Source organism: Nakaseomyces glabratus, chromosome M (assembly GCF_010111755.1).
Source record: "Nakaseomyces glabratus chromosome M, complete sequence".
Classification (NCBI taxonomy): domain Eukaryota; kingdom Fungi; phylum Ascomycota; class Saccharomycetes; order Saccharomycetales; family Saccharomycetaceae; genus Nakaseomyces; species Nakaseomyces glabratus.
In genome coordinates this window covers 1,007,239-1,028,800 of record NC_088963.1, presented here as the reverse complement: position 1 = coordinate 1,028,800, position 21,562 = coordinate 1,007,239, and the positions used below count along the sequence as shown (strand labels likewise).

General features: G+C 36.5%; 8 protein-coding genes across 8 annotated transcripts; 3 read left to right on the top strand and 5 right to left on the bottom strand.

The window, feature by feature from the left end:
• Nucleotides 1–158: 158 nt before the first annotated feature.
• Nucleotides 159–4,589, top strand: UFD4 (putative ubiquitin-protein ligase UFD4; the record flags this gene model as incomplete). The annotated part of the gene is made up of 1 exon (XM_449789.1): nucleotides 159–4,589. The coding sequence occupies one exon, from the start codon at nucleotides 159–161 to the stop codon at nucleotides 4,587–4,589; it is 4,431 nt and encodes a 1,476-aa protein (XP_449789.1).
• Nucleotides 4,590–5,711: 1,122 nt separating this feature from the next.
• GVI51_M10131 (STE20 family serine/threonine-protein kinase) lies at nucleotides 5,712–8,315 on the top strand (the record flags this gene model as incomplete). The annotated part of the gene is made up of 1 exon (XM_449788.1): nucleotides 5,712–8,315. One exon carries the CDS (start codon nucleotides 5,712–5,714, stop codon nucleotides 8,313–8,315), a length of 2,604 nt encoding a protein of 867 aa, XP_449788.1.
• Nucleotides 8,316–8,541: 226 nt separating this feature from the next.
• On the bottom strand, nucleotides 8,542–10,170 carry MIF2 (Mif2p; the record flags this gene model as incomplete). Its single annotated transcript, XM_449787.1, has 1 exon — nucleotides 8,542–10,170. The coding sequence occupies one exon, from the start codon at nucleotides 10,168–10,170 to the stop codon at nucleotides 8,542–8,544; it is 1,629 nt and encodes a 542-aa protein (XP_449787.1).
• Nucleotides 10,171–10,636: 466 nt separating this feature from the next.
• Nucleotides 10,637–12,028, bottom strand: CUE2 (Cue2p; the record flags this gene model as incomplete). Its single annotated transcript, XM_449786.1, has 1 exon — nucleotides 10,637–12,028. The coding sequence occupies one exon, from the start codon at nucleotides 12,026–12,028 to the stop codon at nucleotides 10,637–10,639; it is 1,392 nt and encodes a 463-aa protein (XP_449786.1).
• A 630-nt stretch (nucleotides 12,029–12,658) lies between these two features.
• Nucleotides 12,659–13,765, bottom strand: YAP3b (bZIP transcription factor; the record flags this gene model as incomplete). Its single annotated transcript, XM_449785.1, has 1 exon — nucleotides 12,659–13,765. The coding sequence occupies one exon, from the start codon at nucleotides 13,763–13,765 to the stop codon at nucleotides 12,659–12,661; it is 1,107 nt and encodes a 368-aa protein (XP_449785.1).
• A 2,304-nt stretch (nucleotides 13,766–16,069) lies between these two features.
• Nucleotides 16,070–16,819, bottom strand: GVI51_M10043 (PITH domain-containing protein; the record flags this gene model as incomplete). Its single annotated transcript, XM_449784.1, has 1 exon — nucleotides 16,070–16,819. The coding sequence occupies one exon, from the start codon at nucleotides 16,817–16,819 to the stop codon at nucleotides 16,070–16,072; it is 750 nt and encodes a 249-aa protein (XP_449784.1).
• A 1,013-nt stretch (nucleotides 16,820–17,832) lies between these two features.
• GVI51_M10021 (putative hydrolase) lies at nucleotides 17,833–19,890 on the top strand (the record flags this gene model as incomplete). The annotated part of the gene is made up of 1 exon (XM_449783.2): nucleotides 17,833–19,890. The coding sequence occupies one exon, from the start codon at nucleotides 17,833–17,835 to the stop codon at nucleotides 19,888–19,890; it is 2,058 nt and encodes a 685-aa protein (XP_449783.2).
• A 115-nt stretch (nucleotides 19,891–20,005) lies between these two features.
• Nucleotides 20,006–21,517, bottom strand: GVI51_M09999 (uncharacterized protein; the record flags this gene model as incomplete). The annotated part of the gene is made up of 1 exon (XM_449782.1): nucleotides 20,006–21,517. The coding sequence occupies one exon, from the start codon at nucleotides 21,515–21,517 to the stop codon at nucleotides 20,006–20,008; it is 1,512 nt and encodes a 503-aa protein (XP_449782.1).
• Between the last annotated feature and the right edge of the window lie 45 nt (nucleotides 21,518–21,562).

Below are 21,562 nucleotides of genomic sequence, written 5' to 3'. Positions count from 1 at the left end.
CACTTAATTCAAGGAACGTATATCATAGCAATTTCATTTAATAAGTTGAGGAATATTTTTTTGGCATTGAATTCAGTTTGCTCCTAGTAACTGGATAATAGTAGTAATAGGAGTGATCAGTTATCCAAAGCAGCTCACAGGTAAACTAACAATTCATCATGGATGATCATAGCACTGACTATGAGATGGACGACCATTACACCGATGGCGAAGAAGATGAAGTGCAGTATGTTTATCCAGATGGAGAAGAAGAAGATAGTGATGATGACGGGCTAGGAGATGACTATGATGGAGAGGGAGATGGGATGTTTCATAGCCTTGATGAAGATGAGGATCATGAAGGAGTAGAAGACGATATAGATGAAGAAATAGATGGAGATGGCTTTGATGTTGAAGGTGCCATACCGGCTGCTTTCGGAGGAAGAAGGGTCCGAGTGGCAACTCAGCCAGCGATGAATTTACAGGAACTTTTGGGAACTTTATCTCAACACATGGGTCAAGCACAACAAAATAGACGTAATACCACCAATGCAGGGGATACATCTACACCACCAGCAAATGCAACCTTTTCTGATTTCATCAGTATGTTCAGTAGCCGTATGGCGAGGGAAGGAGGAACAGGATCCAGAAACTCTAGAATGGTAAAACTGGTGGAAAATATTGCCAATGCTTCAGAAGATAGTTATATTGCCATGGAAAGTTTGAGAGAGATATCAGAGAATCTTTTGATGACAAATCAGCTACTGTTAGACAGAATTATACCGATGGATGAGCTACTTGTTGCTGTGATTGATATATTAAAAGATCCAATGCTATCACAAGAATCTGAACTTCAAGTACAGGCCTGTAGATGTCTACACAACCTTTATGAGGTCAATATTGATAGCATGTCTTCATCGGTTGATCAAAATATCATTCAGATATTACAAGATAAGCTACAGCAAATTGATTTTATTGACCTTGCAGAACAGGTTTTAGAGACATTAGAATACCTATCGCGGATTCAAGGAAAAGATATTTGCCGAAACGGTGAAATGAGTATATACATCAGATACTATGATTTTTTTACTGTTCATGCTCAAAGAAAAGCGGTATACATAGTCACTAATGCACTAACTAATGCTATTGAAGCTGACTTTGTAAACATTAAGGAGGTGTTTCCTTCATTAACTCAAATATTCATGAACACCAATGATTCAAATGTTATAAGTCATATTCTGAACGCTTATACTGGTGTTTGTAGAAATATTAAAAATTCTGATCAACTAGTTTCACTGTTTTTGCCTAGTCTTTTTGATAAAATCCTACAAATTCTATCCAATGTTGACAGCCAACTTGAAGATAAATTGAAATGCATAAATATCATGACCTTGTTAGTATCTCAGTGCCTGGATCTTAAGAGACACTTTTTAAGAAGAGAGGAGCCCGTTCAAGACATTATGCTTTGCCTAAACGTTTATGCTAAGAATAACTCTACAAAGATTAATGACAAGCTTATGTTTGTTCCAAAGAAGTTGCTTCTTAGTGTCACTAGATTTATAACAGCTCTACTTCCTTCTGAAGAAGATAGTTTACTCTCCAATAATGTTTTAACAGAGGTAGAAATAGACGGAAGCAACATATATCTGGACAGAATATTTAAGGACTTGACACCTTTGCTAATAGAGCTCTACGGAAATACAACCGATTTTGAGATGAAGGAATATGTTCTTGTTTGTATGGCAAGAATATCAACTCATACAAAACAAACAGATGTTCAAAAGTTGTGTAAACATCTCCTTCCATGTTTAGCTTCTATTTTGTCACATATTCAAAACAATGATCTATTAGCTACTTCATTGGACAATATAATAAGCGATAAGCAAATGGAACAATGGATCTTATGCACGGCTACATTAAGCATATTGAGGATATTACTCAACAAATTTGGTGATGTTGTTGCAAATTCAATGAAAAGAGAAGGCATAAATATTATGATAAATTCAATATCTGAGAAAGTGAAAGAATTTACAGGTCTTAACTTACGTTCAATTGAATTGAAACATGTATCACACGACAACAACGAAGATGAGAGTAGTGATAGTGATAGCGCAAATAATGAAGACAACTACGATATTTCTGTTCCCGACTACGTAAAACCTAAAGCGATCAAGTTTAACCTTTTGTCTTATCCATCACCAGAAAAAACACTCAAATACTTGGAACTATATTGCGACGAACTTACTGATATTGCACCGTTATATAGAACCAATTCAAATGAAGAGTTAGATTCCATCAAACAAACAATCAATTTTATGGCAGATATTGAAGTTGAAACATTTGATGCTGAAAAATGTGATAAATTGTGGAGAATGCTCTATTCAAATATTTTTGGAAACGATGAAGAACTATCCGGATTTGAAATGATTTCAACAGGGTTGGGAAAAGCAGTTGCTACACTTTTAGAGCAGTTAAGTAACAATTACCAGATTAGAAAATCATTTGAAAAAATTTTCAGCTCCAAAGCCATTAACCTTGTGACTTTACTACAAAGTACACTCAATAGGGTTGAGAATTTCCCTATTATTGATAGTGGCATCTCTGGCGAGAGTGGTGTTTCATTATTAACCAAATTACTCAAGCTAGAATTGGTAATAGATGAGAATTTAGAGGAATTAGGTTTACCCAAGAATTTGGAAACTACAAACGTACAAATTCATTGTATTGCAACATATACAAACTTAAAGGATTTTATAAAACAGAGATTTTTAAAAGTTCAATTTCTTGATAACCTACTTCCAAATTCTTCAATAAGGAATAACGAATCTAATCCGAATAGTGCGGATGCATTAGATTCTTTACTAAAGGAAAAAAACATGGAGTTTTACTTTGAAGATTATCAAATTGATTCAAACGACACCATTTTTGGAGGGTTACTAAAGGCTTATGAAAAACTTGATAAATCTATCAGAGATGTATGGCAAAAGTCCCAAAGAATAAAGGTAAAGTTTGTCTCCAAATCTGACAAATTTGAAGAAACACAGGGGGACGAAAAAGAAAGTATTAGCAGAATGAAGTCTTCAACTCCCGCGGACCATGACGACCCAGCACTTGATATACTCAAAATATTAAAGTTCCTGCACAACTGTTCAATAAGTGCCGAAAATTTTGTGAACACAAAATTAAGCTCTAAACTAGCCAGACAATTGGACGAACCTTTGATTGTTTTAAGTATTCGTCTACCCGAATGGGCTACTCTGCTAACTAAAGAATTCTCCTTTTTATTTCCTTTTGAAACTAGAATGTTTGCTCTTCAGTGCATTTCTTTTGATCAAGGTAGATTAATCCAATTATGGAAGTCCAGAGTTGATTCTTCAAGCAAAATTAACACTGACGAGCAATTAGAACACTTGGGTAGAGTTGTTAGACATAAACTGAGAATCCCTAGAAAAGACATGTTCTCAACTGGTGTCAAGGTTCTGAAGAGGTTTGGTGGTGATTCTACAGTTATGGAAGTTGAGTATATTGATGAGGTTGGAACTGGCCTTGGACCAACGCTGGAATTTTATGCTATCATATCAAAAGAATTTGCTCGCAAGTCATTGAACATGTGGCACTGCCTAGATGATAACATGAAGCACGTTGCTGACGGTACTCCAAATGATAATACAATGTCTGAGGTTTACGTGCTAAACCCACTATTTCCAGCACCAATGATACCCGAAGAAAAAAAAAGAGATGAAGTTTTAGATTTATTCAATCAATTGGGTGTATTTGTTGCTCGTTCGCTGTATGATAATAGAATTCTGGATTTCCGTTTCAACCCTGTATTTTTTATGTTATGCCATGCAATTACCAAAAATGAAGGTCTAAGCACATTGACGTTGGATTCAGATCAAGTATACCAGCAATTGTCAATATTAGCCAACATAGACTCCCAATTGGCAGCTTCTTTGAGGTACATATACAACAACAGAACAAATACTCCTTTAATAAAATCTCTGTCACTTACGTTTACGTTACCGGGGTATAACTTCGAATTAGTTGAACATGGTAATGATCATGCTGTTGATGATTTGACGTCTGTTGAAAAATATATTTCATTGGTATTAGATATGTTTCTGGGCACTGGTATTGCTCCACAGTTGAATAGTTTTATTGATGGATTTTCGAGGCTATTTCCTTACAAAAATATGCTTTTATTTTCCCCGAATGAAATAGCTGATCTGTTTGGAAGGGTCGAAGAAGACTGGTCACCAGAGACATTATTCACTTATTTAGTTGCTGATCATGGCTATACCATGGATTCCCCAACTATAAGGGATTTAATATCCATTATATCAACTTTTGACAATCAAGAAAAGCGTATGTTCCTGCAATTTTTAACGGGCTCTCCTAAACTACCTTTGGGTGGATTCAAATCTTTGAAGCCTAAATTAACGGTTGTTTTAAAACATGCAGAAGATGGTCTACAACCGGACGATTACTTACCCAGTGTTATGACATGTGCAAACTACTTAAAACTTCCAAAATACTCAAGTAGAGAAGTTATGAGACAACAAATCTTGACAGCAATGACTGAAGGTGCAGATTCATTCCAATTATCATAATTCTCTCTCTTCATAAGTTGTGTCAAAATAAGCTTAGTTGTAACTCACAAGACTTCCTATAGATAGCTGTTTATCAAATTAAATATGTATAATGTTTCAGTATATGTCTTCAAGAGTTATACCTTTCAGTCCTTATCCTTTCATTAAGATAGAGTATACCATTGAATAAATGGTTCGCGAACGACAATATACAGAACAATATTCCAATGGTCGAATTTCTATTGTATTAAACTGAACCTTGATAGATAGCTTCGAATATAGGATCCGCATTCTTTAGCTGATTTTCAATCACATTCCAAGATGCCATTGACGATCCTCAGAACATGATGTACAATAAATGATGTAGATCATTGATGGACAGAAGACAATCATTGTCAATGCTGCTATGAAATGTACGTACAAAAGGTCATTTTAACCACGTCATAGTTAAAATCTAAGAGACAACCATTAGTCATTAGAACACATACATCATAAAGGAGAAACGGCTGAGCTATTGGTGAAAGGATAGTTTTCTAAAATTCTTTCATCAAAAGCATTATTTAAATAAGTCGAGAAATATGAGTACCTTTTCTTAATAAGGTTTCTAAAAGAGAAAAAGGATTTAAGTTCTTTAATTTCAATTTACTTCCTTTTTACATTATCTCTTGCAAGAAAGTTTATACTATCAGAGTCCACATATTTGAATAAAACTTGGTTTTGAAGTATTTTCAACTTATATTTTGACTACCCACTCTTCTAAAGAATAATCGCAACGAATTAGCGAAAGACATTTTGTGACAGAGTTTTTAGCATCATTGAATCCAACACTAAAGAAGAATCATCCCTAGAATACCAATAAGAAATTTAAACCAATTGAGATAAAATTATTACAGACATTTTGCTTATTTATATTTAAGAATTTATATGAATATCAGATTCTACAGGTAAGAAGAAATTACAGCACACCAATTGCCATAAATATAGGGAAAACATACAATAAATACAACAAATACAGCAAATTAACGTTATCAAAAGCACTACCTTTCCCTTCGGTTTCATTTCAGATTGAAAAGAGTTATTGGAAATTAACAGATAATAATCGGTTTTTGATCGTAAATATAAACTGTTTAAGGTGCTATAGTCATGTCCGCTGAATTAAAAAGTCATAAATTAGACCGCTCAATCGGAAGTAATAAAGCTGGTCATGAACATCCAATTAGTAGGAACTATGTCAATAATGTCCACAATGCCAATAAACATAAACTCTCAGACTACCCTATGATGCTGACAATAACCCATATTGGAACTAGTCGTTTATCATCATCATCATCGTCATCATCATCATCATCATCAAATTCTTCTTCTTCCTCTTCATACTCTAGAGGGTTTATCTCAGATAATCTTTCAGAATATAGGTCGATGGATCCCAAGAGCCCAAATAGACCAGTAAGATATCGCTCAATTCATAGCAAATATACATCAATAAGAGAAGATACCCAACATGAATTAGTTACCGACAAGGAGGAAATTCAAAATAATAAAGAAGTTAGCATAAATATATTGTCCAAACCAAATAAACATACATCCATAGACTATCACAACCAAGGAGTTGATACAACTTATCAAATAAACTCAGGGCAAATAAGTAGGCATAAGCAAATGTCAAAGTCTTTACCAAATACACCAAAGCCTCTTCAATATCAAAAGAGCTTGAGTTTATCGCATTCCCCTAGAAAATTGTCATTAAAATCACCCTCTAGAAATTTTAGTTTTAAATCAAATAGTAAACTTAATGTTGGCACTAAGCATGATCAGGAAAAGAAACGACCGGTTAAAATGAAAGAGGTTTTTTCATTGTTTGTTAATTCAATCAAGGTGTCCAATAATAGCAATAATAGTAACGATCGTAGTGACCAAGAAGTGCCGCCTAAACATGATTTGAAAAAAGTAAAATCAATTTCAAAACCATACAACCCGAAACATGTTCATCATGTTGGTTTTGATCCTGTTACAGGAGATTATATAGGCTTACCAGAGAAATGGCAAGCTCTTCTTGAGTCAAATGGTATTACTAAGAAAGAGCAGGAAAAAGATATTAAGACGCTACTTAATGTTGTCCAATTTTATCAAGATGTTTCAGCTTCAAAAACAACGGATAAACTGCTTCAAACATTTCCACTAGAAAAAGGAACCATCTGTGTGGATGATACACAAGTATCGACACCGTCAAATATAACAAGTAGTGCCGATGATGATGCCGCCAAACCTTCCTTTAATGAGAGTTTGATGCCTGCAATCTCAATTGAAAGTCGGCATAAAAACGAAGTAAACCAACTAATTTTGAAGGAAAGCTTTTCTACTGAAGACAAATTCATCCCAAGTAGACCAGCCCCAAAGCCACCAGCATTACAGGAATTAAAAGCTATTCCTCCCAAGTCTCCCAACCGTCCGAAGGCCACTCGAGTGAAAAATAACTCATCAAAAATAACGTCAGTTAATTCTCTTCCTAATAATGGCGAACCAACTGTTCAATTTAGTAATGATCAGAAATCGCATAAATCACAACGGGTTGGAACTTCCACAGATACATTTAGGTTCGAAAAATCTCTTAGCGGCAATAAAAAAACAATTTCGATTACAAGTACAAGTACCAGCACATCCAAACACCCTACAAACTATAGGGAATCTTGGGGAATAAAAGGTCACACAGATAAAAAAGAAAACTCGAATGTTATTAAGAGAGATGAAGGAAATAAGAAAGCAGAGAAAGACAAACGAATGCAAGTTGTGCTATCGAGATTATCTAAAATTTGTACACCAGGAACACCTGAGGATAAATTTGAAACATACCTAAAAATTGGTCAAGGTGCTTCGGGTGGTGTATATTTATCTCATTCCAGAAGCGATAAGTCCCAGTGTGTAGCTATCAAACAGATGAACTTGGAGAAACAACCAAAGAAGGAGCTAATTGTAAATGAAATCATGGTAATGAGCTCAAGTAAACATCAAAATATTGTAAACTATATTGACTCATACTTATCTGGTCTTGATTTATGGGTTGTAATGGAGTACATGGAAGGTGGCTGTCTTACTGATGTTGTAACTTATTGCGTTCTTACGGAAGGTCAGATAGGTGCTGTGTGTAGAGAAGTATTACAAGGTTTAGAATTCCTACATTCGAAAGGGGTCCTTCATCGGGACATAAAGTCAGATAATGTCCTACTTTCAATGAATGGAGATATTAAACTAACTGATTTTGGATTTTGCGCTCAAGTCAATGATACTGTAATAAAAAGAACAACCATGGTGGGCACTCCGTACTGGATGGCCCCTGAAATTGTATCACGTAAGGAGTACGGTCCAAAAGTTGATATTTGGTCTTTAGGCATCATGATAATAGAAATGATCGAGGGCGAACCGCCTTATCTAAATGAGACTCCGCTGAGGGCATTGTATTTAATTGCGACAAACGGCCGTCCTGAAGTGCAAGAACCTGATAGATTGAGCAAAGACTTCAAAGAGTTCATTGATAAATGCCTGGCTGTCACTGTAAGTGAAAGAGCGGAATCATCGGAATTGCTGCAACATAAATTCATAACTGAAGTGGCCGAGAATACAGAAGGTTTATCCGCCCTGGTGAAATTTTCTAGAATGAAAAAAGCTGCAGAGCAAAATAGTGATTCGGAAGGGCGTTCCAGCAGTTCATCTTCAAAAGCTGTTGCTTCTGTTGAATCAGGGATACAATAGTTATTAATTATGGCAATTTTTTCTTAATTTTATGTAAGTTACATAAATATCCAGTGAAGTATACACTACCATACGAAGAAAAGCATATTACGATAGTTATCAATAGATGGGTAACACAAATTTTAGGCAATAATTTAGCCAAAAATAAACAGTCTTGAATATTAATTTGTTTAAAATCTATAAATGCTAATACTTATTGGGAATTCATAAAAAGTAACTGGACTATTCAATAATGTTCAGAATAAAAGTCAGAAGGAGGGGATACTTGAACAAAGAACATACGAACTTCATTACTTCCAATATTTGCAAATGCATATTCATTATACGCAGGTATTTGAAATGACGATCCTTTTGTACAGATGAAATTTTTTCCATCCAATGTGACCTCTACTATACCATCAAGAACATGAAAGGTAATGAATGCAGTATTTGAATCAGCAGGACTTTTACGACCATCTACTGGTACTTTCAACATCCCACTGGCAAATGCTTCGTTGTATTTATCAAACAATATCTCAATTGAATAGTCGTCTTCACCAGATGCTTTCGTTTCTTCAGATTGAGAGACATTAGGAGCCATCGCAACCAACTCAGTTTTGGCTTCGCCATGCAGATTTTTAACAGTTGCTTCTAACATTCCATGCTTCAACCACTCACCCTTAGGTTCTTCTCCATTTTCGATTTTTCTGATTAAATTTCCATTTGGATCATCTGAGATATTTTTCCGCGGCCTGCCTCTTGGTCTACCATTAGGGACATAATTATAAGGACGCGTTCTGGTAACAGGCTTTCTTTGCTTTTTGACCTTCTTCTGCTCCTCTTCAGATTCTTCTTCAGATTCGCTATGGTTATAAGTTATTACTTTATCAATATCCAAAACGGGCTCGTTGCGTCTTCTTTTATATTGAATTTTTTCATTACGCCAATATTCTAAAGGCGGAATTTTCACTCTCTTTGATCGCCTCACACCGTCAACAATATCATATGGTTTTGACAACCTTGTAGGAAGGGAAGGGTTATCTATTTCATCCTCCAACCTGTTGTGACCTGTGGAGTTTTCGGAAATATAATCCTCATCGTCACTTGAAAGCGGTGATTCATTCCCAGGTCTATTTATTTCAGCCGCAAATTGTGTTCCTATATCATCACCAGAATCACTAGCATCATCGGTATCATCAGCCAGGGAGCCTTCATCACTTTCCATATAATCTCGGTCTTCTTCAGATTCAAGTACAAAGCCGTCCTCAACTTCATCTTCTAACATTGCATGGTCTGAAGTATTGAATGTTGTGTTATCTTTGGAAGTGTCTCCCTCGTCATCAATCAAATCCGGCACGTCATTATAAGTGCCTCTTCCATCTTTCTCAGGAGTCAGATTTATCAGATCTGTATCGTCGTTCCCAGCTCCTAAATTGTACTGACTTCTATACCTTGGTTTCGGCATATTAGCCAGTTCATCCTCATCTATAGGCTCAATATTTCGGTCCGGTGTAGCTGACTGTCCTTCATATGGTATCACTTCTGGTATATCCTCACTTATTACTGAATGTTGAAACTCAGTTGGTGCTCTTTCAATTGTTGACCTATGTGAAACATTAATGTTCTGCGGAACTTTGAAGCCATCTGTATCTCTGACATTGTGCTGTTTAGTAAGTGGACTTGGCAAGATACGGTTCTGAATATCAGCTTCAGGTAATAAGGAGGACTTCCTGCTCTTTCTTCGTGATAGAAAGCTTGTATCGTCATCCTTGAAGAAATCATCAATGTTCTCCATACTATACTCATCTTTTGCCAGATTTTTCTTCACATCTATGCCTGTCTTACGGGATCGAAGCCCTAGGTTCATGTAATCCATCCTTATACTTGTTCTTTTACAAAACAATCAAGATAGCTCGCGCTATGTGAATTGTTCTTCGATGATCTTTTCGGCGCCGAAGCCCACAATCCCTGATTATAAACAAGTTGTCCGAATTTATAGTTTGTCTTCAACAATCGCTAACGTGCTATTGTCGATCCTCATCGGTATTTGCACCATCTCTATTGTTTAGAATCGAAATCATCGCGAAACCCGAATTTTCCAAAACTTTTGGTGTAACGAGGTTTGGGGAAGTAAAAAAGTAGAGACAATCACGTGATATAAAATATCTATAGTCTCAAACCGGAAATATTGGCCTCATTTGTATACATTAAGACGTATAGTAAATGAGGCAAGTGCCTAAGACGTAATATTACAAGGTCAAACAAGCAGTAGATAATAATGTTGAATTTGATGAGCCCCTTTTGAAATGGAACAGGAAATTACCGAGTACAAATTGAAATGGCTAGCCAAAAACCTTACCTTTTCCATTAACAATGAAATAGGATGGGAACTCTTCAAAAATGTAGTAATTATTTTGTAGGTATTTCACTATGGCTATCCGCACTTTCGAAAATCCGCCTGCGCTGTGGATGCCCCTTCCTGTGATAAGAGTAACTGGGCTCATATATTGCGACTTCTTCATATTAAGCTTTCCTGCATTGAGTTCTCGATTTGACAGTTCCTCTGCCCACCATTGAGTCAAACAGATATCTGCAATTCTAACAGCCTCCTGTGGTAAAAATCCATGAAAATCTAGCTTGTAGGTATTGAAAAATTCTACCACCATCTTGTTTGCAATTTGAAAGTTTTCCTTACCTTGAATCATATTCTTTGTTAATGCAGGAGATGTGTTAACTGTAGATTTCTTCTTAATAGTCTTCGAATAAGGTACTCTCATGCCAACATCATCTGTGGAATGCTGTAATGATTCAGCACTCATTTTTTCAGCTGTAATAAATGTTAACTTAGACGCACTGTTTAATTTCAAATAGTTAATTAATGATGCAAGCTTGTCCAAATTTAAGTGATAATATCGATATGCCTTATTAATAAATTCCATATTAAATGCACTCAGAGTCTGCTCACCAGATAATAATTTCTTCAGATCGGCGACATCCTCATATGTAGGAGCTTCAACAGTAGAAATCGTATCTGACATGTTATCAGTGACATCACAAAGATGTTCAAATGAGTTTTCCGTTTTCAGGTCCAATCCATTTTGCTTGCGGTGCGCTATACCATGACTAGACTGTACTCGACCTCCCCTTATAGCGCCTTTCCTAAAAGCAGTCTTTCTATTTGTTGTATTTGTTTTTGAAATTATCGGCTGCTCATAACCATCTCTAATTATGCTTATAATAGCTAAGGGTGCACTAAAGAGATTATTAGTATAGTATTTACTCGCTCTCTCTCTATCCACATTAGTATATCTTATTATTGTTTCAATATTATTGTGCGTTTTCCCCCATTTTGATGTGTTCTCATCTGCTTTAACAGTCGAACTCAGCACAGGTTGGTCAATTTCTAGTTTCTGATTCCTAATGGATTCTAAGCTTAGCAGTTCTAAGACAACCTCATTACTATCAAAAAGTTTTTCTTTGTTACCCTTGTGCTCATAGTACGCGGTTTGTATATCATCTCTGGGTATTTGCGGAAAAAGACTATACAACTCATCTAAAGTAGTGTTGTCATTATGCAGATCCTCTCCGACACTAATATGTGTACCGCTGATTACCATGGAGCAAGCTAAATTAACGTCATTGTTAGAGTCCTCCAGACACCTAGCGAGAGTCTCAAGACGATGATCTGGAAACATCTCTGCCAGCTGCATTAATAGATTGTTATCTGCGGCCATATTGAATGCTTGAACTCAATCAAGGAGACTAGGTTCAATTGTTTAGGCAGCAAAAAAATGAAACAATATTATACATGCCACAATTAATGGCATTCTTTATCATTTTGGTGGATATGACCCTGTATTCATATAGTATTTCATGTCATCGCTTGTATCAAAAGCCGAAATCCAAATTGTCATTGTTAATCAAAAAAAAATTGTATGTGACAGAGTTCATAAACATATGAGAAAACATGAATTATTTAATAGCATTACTTGAAGTTACATAGATTAGCGCCTTATATGGTAGTACTTCTTTTAAAATTTAGCTGAGTCTAAATCAAACATATGAGAGCATGCCTGGTATATATTCATCAGAAGTATTTCATTGTCTTCAACATATTGTGTCGTACATTTTAGATCAAAAAAAAAGAGTGTAGTTAAATGATCACTACAGCTTAAATTACTTCTTTAATGACAGTTTGTAGATTCTAGCGTTAAAAATAGGTACAGACGCTCCGAAACAAGTGATAATACAACGTCTCTGATAAAATCAGTAACAAACAACTGTTTCATAATGTAGAAATCAGTTGCAGAGATTCATTACCTATCGATAATGACAGTTGGTTTCATTATAAGGCAATAATATGGTTACCTATTATTTTCGATTGATTGTTTTACTAAATTATCGATCCTCTGCTTTGAATAAGCTGGTCCTGATGGGTGACACTGCTCCAAACCTACTAACCTCTCCATCACTTCATGAACATCAAACTCTTCGTTTTCCGATAACTGACTTAGGTATTCCCAAGTTTCAGGTACAGTCAAGAGGACATCATCAGGATATTCGTCCTCGTATTGTAGAAATCTACCAGCAGCGGAGTAAACTGGTTTTCTTTCAAAAATTTGTTCTGGATTCTTATCTCTTAAATTTTTCTGGTTTATCGATTGCTCAAAGCATTCATTTGTAGAAGGAAAAATATATGTCGTTTGCTCCATATTAGGGAGACTCTGTGAGCTTGAACACTCCATATTACCACTGTAGACTCCATTGTTTCCTAACCTTTCTTTCTGTAAAAGTTTTCTATTTTCAGCATTTATTTCCATATTCCACTTTCTTAGCTTCTCAAGTTCCTTCAACAACTGATCTCTATCTATTTCAGATTCTCGCACTTTTCTCTGTAGTTCCTTAAACTTGGCCTCTTTACGCTCTCTGAACGCTCTTTGTGCAGCTCTATTTTGAGCTTTCTTTTTGTCATCAATATTATCGCCTGGATTGGAATTCTCCCTATGATGACTGAAAGTGCTTCTTGCTGTGGTATTCAATTTATCATTGTTGCTATCACCCGATATCGAATTATTTGTATTAAAATTTCCGTTTATCGATGTAGAAAAATCTAAATTAGGGCTTATCGATTGTTCAGTTTTTATTATGTCAGGAGGAGTTCGCAGATTTTGCAAATTATTGTGTAGTTCAATATTTGAAGGAGTCAGTTGTGTTTGAAAGCCAGCTGAGTTAATATTGTTCTGCTGCTGGAAATTCGCCATAGCTGACTGCCCGCTACCACTTAAGCCAGCTGGTGTGAAAGGAGCATAATCCAAGCCTATACCATTTCCAGATATATTTTGCCCTTCGTCATCAATACCAATAGGAGGATATTTTACTTCCATTCGACCATTTGTATAAATATCATCACCGCTGTTTGAAAAGTGAGGTCCTTGCATCAAGCCAAGGATATCAAACGGCTCGTTATTCATATTTGGTGTGACTTGTCTATTTGTTGTCTATTTCCGAAAACGTTTAAAACTGATATATTATTAGATACTAAAGAAAATAATATTGGCCGTAAGTTTCTTGCGTCTTTTGTTTTTAACGTATCAATAGTACTAATATTACCACCTCAAAATACAACTGAGCTATAGTAATATGGTATTAGTAAAAGAAATATTTTTCTTACACTTTCTGATAACGATTCCTTCTCAGATTTAATATTGCTTGTGTCAACACCTAGTGTTAGATATAAAATCGGTATATTATTTTGAGTTTCCTTAGTTGTACAATAGCGCCTGATGTCTAAATCACTCACTTAGGTGGGTATGGAATTGTTTATAGGATTCTTTTGTCCTTATGTAGTCAGTAGTCAGGTATATAATGATTATGGTTTTATATGTACTTTATCTCATTTTTTATGTTAAACTTTTTCTATCACCCCTCCCACATAAGCTTGATATATAGAAAATGGGCACCTGAGAGCCAGAAACCCAAAATTAATTAAATGAATTCATGCCTCAGAGCACTCTGTGCAGTACCATTTTTTTCTCAGAGGTTTTCTTTTTTTGGTTCTCTTCCGTGGATTTTGAACCAGCAGTCTAAAGAGGAAATGATAAAAACGCTTCTTCCCATTTACGTATCTCGTGTATGCACTTTCCTGTTGTACAGCACAGCAGAGACTAAATGAATTGCCATGAACACCTGATTGCTAAGTAATACGGCAGTTAAATCACGCCGTACCAGAATAGTTTCAATCATAATCTTTGTTTCTTAATTGCTTTTTTTTCCATTTCAAATCTCTTTCATCATTTCTACATAACTTTGAGTATGGAATGAAATGCTTGGAAGGGGCCATCACATATGCATACGACCCTTACTTCGTCAAAAATCTTAGAATTGTATGCAGGTAGCACATTTTGCCATAGTGTTTTTATCGTTTTCATCTAGTACATCTACCGAACAGGAGCTTCATTTTTCAGTTATTGTTTCTAGACCAAATACCCACAGTACAATTGTGCACAAGTATGATCATTTCCTTCCTTTGTCATGCATAAATTTTGCAAGAAAAGTTCAGAAAACCCTGTGCAAGATGTTGTATGAACCGTGTGCGAACAAATAAAACCGGAATAACATTAAAACTTGGGATAACGAAACAACATCGCAATTAATTGTGTCTCATTGAGATAAGGCACAAAGGGAAAAACAACTGGAAGAACCCCAGAGGATATGGTCACAAACCTCCGCACAAGCTGATTTGATTCTCAAAGAGAACAACACGCCATCTATCAAAAAGTCGAATACTTGGGTACCTGAGTCGAAAGGTACGTTATTTGTAAAGCCGTAACTTATTATTCTAGCTTCAAGTGGAAACAGATAATGACTAGACGCATTATGATTCGCACCGATGAGTTACCCTCAACTGATATTTCAGCCAAAAGGTACTCAAAAAAAAGAAATGTCAATTTCAGTACTGAACCCGACCATGATGAAGGTATCAGTCAGTTCATGCCACATATACAAAATTAGCCTAGATCATTTTACACAATATACTCTTAATTATTGGTATCCAGAAGCTTGCAATATACGGGAACAAGTGAAAACAAGTTCAACTCTCCATAAATCTGCGTATGCCCTGCCCTTTATATACTCAATGTAATCCCCTATCCCCCGCTGGGCTCTCCGGCGGCTACAAGATCTATGAAACCTTCGGCATTCCCCGAAATCCGGTCAACGCTAATCCTCTAAAGCACGAAATCAATTGTAGTGCATGCCTTAGATTGCATAGTAGAGAGACAGCCACAGAGATAGAGAAGAGACAAATCAGACCACTATCTGCATGTAGATCTAGTCTTTTTCATCATTACCAAAACAGGAAAGTTTAGCGCTTTCAAGAGCAGGTTTCTACTTTTCTAACGAGATCTCTGAGACGCGTCCCCCCTTCCCTTGCCGCATTACCCGCTATTTTTGTTTTGCTCCTATCGCTGCACAATATCTCAAGCGGTCAGATCTGATAAGGGGCTGAGTTACACAGAGATGACCATACAGTTTCGGCGGCTAACTATCTTACTTCTATGGGCCCGGATCTCGCCGGTGCTACGGCGCTTACTTACCAACTACCATATGGTAGATTTCCTGTGTTAGCCGCCTACGCCAAGAAATTCTGGCGGGGTTCCTTTTGAAAAATTGGGGGCAAAAAGATGCAGCTTCGCTCTATCGGCGGGATTTTTCCTAAAACTATATAAAGAATGTGGCAGGACTTCTTGATTTCTGACTTCACTTTCTCATAAACTTTATTTCCCCAGGTTCAAGCCATCGGATACTTCGGACTCTAGTTTGGCGTGGTCTAATGGGTTGGGTGCGGATTCATATACTGTCATGAGCGGCACAGCGTTCTCAGGTCTCAGTTTCCCGGTGATCTCACCGCGAATCTCTAGGAAGAACAGTTGGGAAAGCTCGTCTTCGTCGTCCGCCCAGTTGTCCTCTATGAATAATGTTAGGGACTCGCAATTTTGGAATTGTGCACGCGGCAAGTGGTACTCTACAAAGCTGGAATCCTCAGTAACAGACGCTTCTCCTTTGTGCACCCCGACATTGTTAGGATGCTCAGTTTTGAAATCTACCTTGCTTTCACCGCTGAGGGTATCGAAGTCAAGACTCTTCTTGAAGTTATTGAATATCTTAATGGTGCGCGGCGTGGAGTAGCCCGAACTGTTAGCGTTGGTTCTCAATACCACCGAGTGAACTTTACAACTATTCACAAATGGAATATTGATTATCAATTGGCAGTCGGCATCGCTTTCCAAGTATATTTCTGTATTATACTTCTCTTCGTGTGGTTTAATAAAGTATTTGTACAGTTCTTTACCCGTTGCTCCTTTACCTACGCCGTTTAAACATTTTATTTTCGGGGTATCAATTTGCTCATATAGTGATTGGGCAGCACTTGTTGCAATTGGGGCCTCATGACTGTGCCCGTGATCGTGTCCGTGATCGTGATCATGATCATGTTCAAAATGCTCGTCTTCGCAATGGTGGCTCATTGTCTTCTATCTATCAATCTCAATGTGCTAACTCAAATATGTAATCCAAGTTTACCAAGAAAACTTAGAATAAATGAATTGGTACTTCCAACTTCCTTCAGGTATGATATTAAATACAAACGTACTTGCTGGGGCTAAATTTTGACTAAAGACATGGAATCGGTATTTTATATCTCATTACCATGGATCATTCTGACAAGCTGAGATCCATAGTGTATGAAATTTTATTGTACGATGATTTGTTGGTAAACGTAGACTGTCCGAAAAGAAGGGCCTGTCTGATTCTGATTCTGCTTCCTGCAATGCTTCACTGTTTTTCTGTTCTCTAGAAAATGAGAAATACGTGAAAAAGAAAGCGGAGTGCAGTTTTTTTTAGCAGAAAGAAAAATGCTCGTTCAGAAAATCTAATACTCAAGAAAACTCGAACTAGCATGGACGAAACGCAGCATTTCCTCCCAGCTTTTTTTCTTCTAGCCACATGCGAAGAGATGGAGGTGATCTACAAAGAAACAAAACTACAATATTTTTGAGAAAGGGAAGCATAGCCATGATTAGCAAATATAGTTTACACTTATTTCGTAATCGACAAGAGATATAGGGACTGGAATATCGTAAGGACTAGAAGGCATCCAATTCTAACAGCACACATTATCTTCAAAAAGTTCACCAACGAAGCGCATCCACCTATCGGAGATAGTACACTAGCCCAGCTTTTGGTCATATTATAGCATACCGGATTTTTAAGAAGATACAGTCATTTTATGGCAGTTTTTTTATTTGGTGTTTAATTGTAACTCCATAGGACCTTGAGAATATTAAAACAGGAACGTTTTATTTGATACCTACGGCCGTGCACTGGATTGTAACGATATTTTACTAGTGCACTATAAGAATATAAAATAATCCGAAATAGTTCACGAGATTACCATAGCTAATTGGTCGAACTATTACCAATTTATTAAAGGTTAAAGACATCTTTAAAGACTAACAGATCAGTAAATATTCCCATTCTAATGACTACAGATAAGAAACCCAAAGGTATCTCGGCGGCATTAACGTTCGGTGCTAACGGTGGTTTTGATAATCAGAACAAAATGAAAAAGGATGGTGGTTTATTGCTTGTGCATGAGAAGAATAGCTTGGGGATAGGTGGTATGTGTAGATACATTTTACAAGTAGATCACAAAAAACTTAAAGAGGATGGAATTGATACGCAGGAACTATATTTAAGATTTAAAAACCTAGAAAGTCCGTTACTGCGACCAGTTTATCTAACTGGCCCATATGCATTCTATATTGACGTAAGGCCGTGCAACTATGACGAGGATAAGACCTATATTGGTTCGGAGGATGTAGCTTTTTGCAGTGATTTAAAGCCGGACGAGAAATTTAAGGCCAAACTCTATTTCAATGCCAATTCTCGATTGCAGACCAAGAATGCCCGAGATGAAATATATTCCTGGACTATAGACATTATATCACAACTAGCTGTTGTTACTTTCCCTATTCTGAAATATAGCTTTAAAGTAGGGACTTCAAAAAAGATAGTGAAGAAGTCAAAGGGTAAAAAAGTCACATCTGTTAGGGGGCTAAGTTTGAAAATGTGGGATGAAAAATCCTTGTGGAACTTACCGCCTAAGTATCCTGATAAACCAATTCATTTAGTAATACTCACACATGGTATATTTTCGAATGTAGGATGCGATATGCTCTATATGAAGGACAAAATTGAACAGACGGCCATGAATATTGAAGAGCGATATAATCCCAATGTGGTTGTTAGAGGGTGTATGGACAATATGGGCAAATCGGCACATGGTATTTATTATCTGGGGAAGAGATTAGCCAAATTTGTAGTGAGAACTGTTGAAGAATTAAGAAAAGAGTATCACGTTGATAAGATATCATTCATTGGCCATTCCCTCGGTGGTCCTACTCAGTCTATGGCTATACATTACATTTCAGTTATGTATCCTGACTTTTTTAATACTGTGTCTGGCATAAAACCAATGCATTTTATTGCACTAGCCAGTCCCTTTATCGGTGTCATAGGTGATTTCCCATTATACTTATCTGTACCGCTTGATATGGGTGCTTTAGGATTGACAGGAAGGGACTTGAATCTAAAATACACACCCTTAACATCTAACGAAGGTCTTTCAGCTTTAACATTGGCGCAAGAAAACTCACATCTACCAAAGAATATTCTTGAAATAATACCTCAACCACCAGCACAGCAAGTTTTCCAGTTGTTTATGAACAGAACCTTATATGCAAACATTGTTCACGATGGTATAGTGCCTCTTCGTACAGCAGCTTTGTTATACTTAGATTGGAGAAGTTTGACACAAGTAAAAGATATTAAAAAGTCTGCTGGGGAAAAGAGTAATAATAAGATTACAGAAGATTCACCAACAGATAACGAATCTGTCAGTACTACAAATAAAGATAACAAAATGGGAGAAATTCCTTCAGAAAGCCCTAACAGTAAGAACTTTTTACAATGGGCTCTACCTCAAGTAATAATAAAAGGACCCAAGATGAATAAATTCAAAAGAGGGCAAATCATGGACACCAAAAGTAATGAATCTTCGGATACGGACACTGAGAGCTCAGATAGTAAGCAGGAACAGAAATTTAAAGGACCCTCTGAAGCATCGACGTTCATGTCAGCTCTGTCGACTCTTACCGCACCAGTACCGACTCAAGAATACATTAAAAATCCTAAGGTAAGGAAAGACCGTGTTGTTCATGATAGAGTTTACGAACCACAAGATCTACCAGAGCAACATTACTTGAAGAGATCTACTATGAAGAGAGTGGTATATCCAAACGAAAGTGTGAACCGTATTCAGGAGCGTATTGCTAGAGCCTGGCAAATGAACATGTCTTGGAGAAAAGTCCTGGTTGAAATTCAGCCAGATTCACACAACAATATTGTTGTGAGAAGGAGATTTGTTAATCTTTATGGTAATGTAGCAGTATCTCATATGGTCAGAGAGCATTTCGGGTTGGAGGCATGTAAGAAGCAAGCTGGTGTTAATAATAATATCAAATTAACTAAACTATAAAGGACATATTTAGGATAGAAAGCTAAAATTTAACTTGTTTAAAAAAAAGACTATTAAGTATTAGAAAGTTTGTTGAGATCATATCTTAAAGAATATAGAATATAGAATATTTGAATTATTCATTGTTATTATTAATAGTGAATTCTGGTAGCAACCCACTTACCCTCCATCTCCAGCGTAGTTTCCTTCTAGCATCAATGAACCAGCTAAGAGCTTTGTTGGGAAAAATACTATTCTCTGGTATCTGTTTACTATTTTTAATTAGTTGCGATTGCAGAGCTTTTATCAGATCCTCAGAGAAAGAGTCTCTCCTCATATGTTGGAGGCTCGAGTTATGTGGTGGAGTGACTTCTCGACAAACAGTATGACTGGATTGTATAAGTGATGAGTCAAGCGTATTTGCTTCAAATGATGACGAATCTAAAGAATACTCAAAAGTACTTTCGAGTTCACAGCCTTCCAACAGTTTTGCAATTGTTTCATACTTCTCGGTACAGCTTCCACAGACCAATTCTTTAAAGTCATTCTCTTTGTATAATAAGGAACTCACTTCATATAATATTTTCTCGCAGATGACACATCTTTTCAGTTCATTAGTGCCTTTTGAGAGAAGATTGGATATGTATAGGTCACAATCTGCGGAATTAGATTTGGGTGGTAGGAATTCATTTAGAACTTCTTTTATGCATTTTGAGGATCCTGCCTCATTTTCTTCATTCGTAGAGCTATCGACTGTAGAGCATTCTTTCAGGTAGTGTACTTTTTTTTTTACAGGTAAATGATCGGTATTCGAGCTTCTTATTTTGGTTTTTAAATTGTGTAATGACAATTTTGGCTTTAATCCGTCATTATTTGAATTGTATCTCTTCCTCTTCCGCGTACTTTCGGTAAATGATCTTTCACTGTCTGATAGGAGGTAGTCTTCTACAATAACAATAGGATGTGTGTCCTTTCCTGATGATATCATTTGCTCAGATGGACTGGATTCTCGTTCGGGATATCTGTTACTATATTTATAGCTTATGTATCTTTTGTTGCCATTATTGTGCACCTTAATCTCATTGGCTGGTGTCCTGAACGACCTCTTGCTAGGCAGAATAACGGAGTCATCGGCTGTTATTATATCGTCAGAATTATCATCAATTATGTCACTAAGGATAGCGCTATTGTCAATTTTAGTACCTTTTGGAGCAGGGATCGGTAAGCTCGTGAAATGGGTTTCATCTAACAGTTCTAACTTAGATGTAACGTTTTGCAATCCTGATGGCCGGCTTGGTTTGGCTCCTATAAGTTGGTTTGTTCTTCTCTTACATCCTGGATTTTTGTTTTTTACCAATTTTTCTGTGATTGGGAATTCATATTTTTCTGTTTGAGAGTTAGAGTTTTTTGATGGTGTACTATTACTATTAAACATAAATTCTCGTTGATCATATTTCCACCTTAATAATTCTGATCCACTCTGATTTTCTAATGCTGTCTGGTCCCGTTCATACGGATTCCTGATAAATGAAGATGTTGTCGGTGTTTGAACTGATAGTTTACTCAAATGCGTGGAATTGGGAGTCGCACTGACAAAGGAGTTACAATCGAGGGGTTCAAACACTCTTAATCTAGTCTGGTCATCCATCCTTGCTAAATTAAAGTTGTTCGAATACCAATATCAGTTAATCTA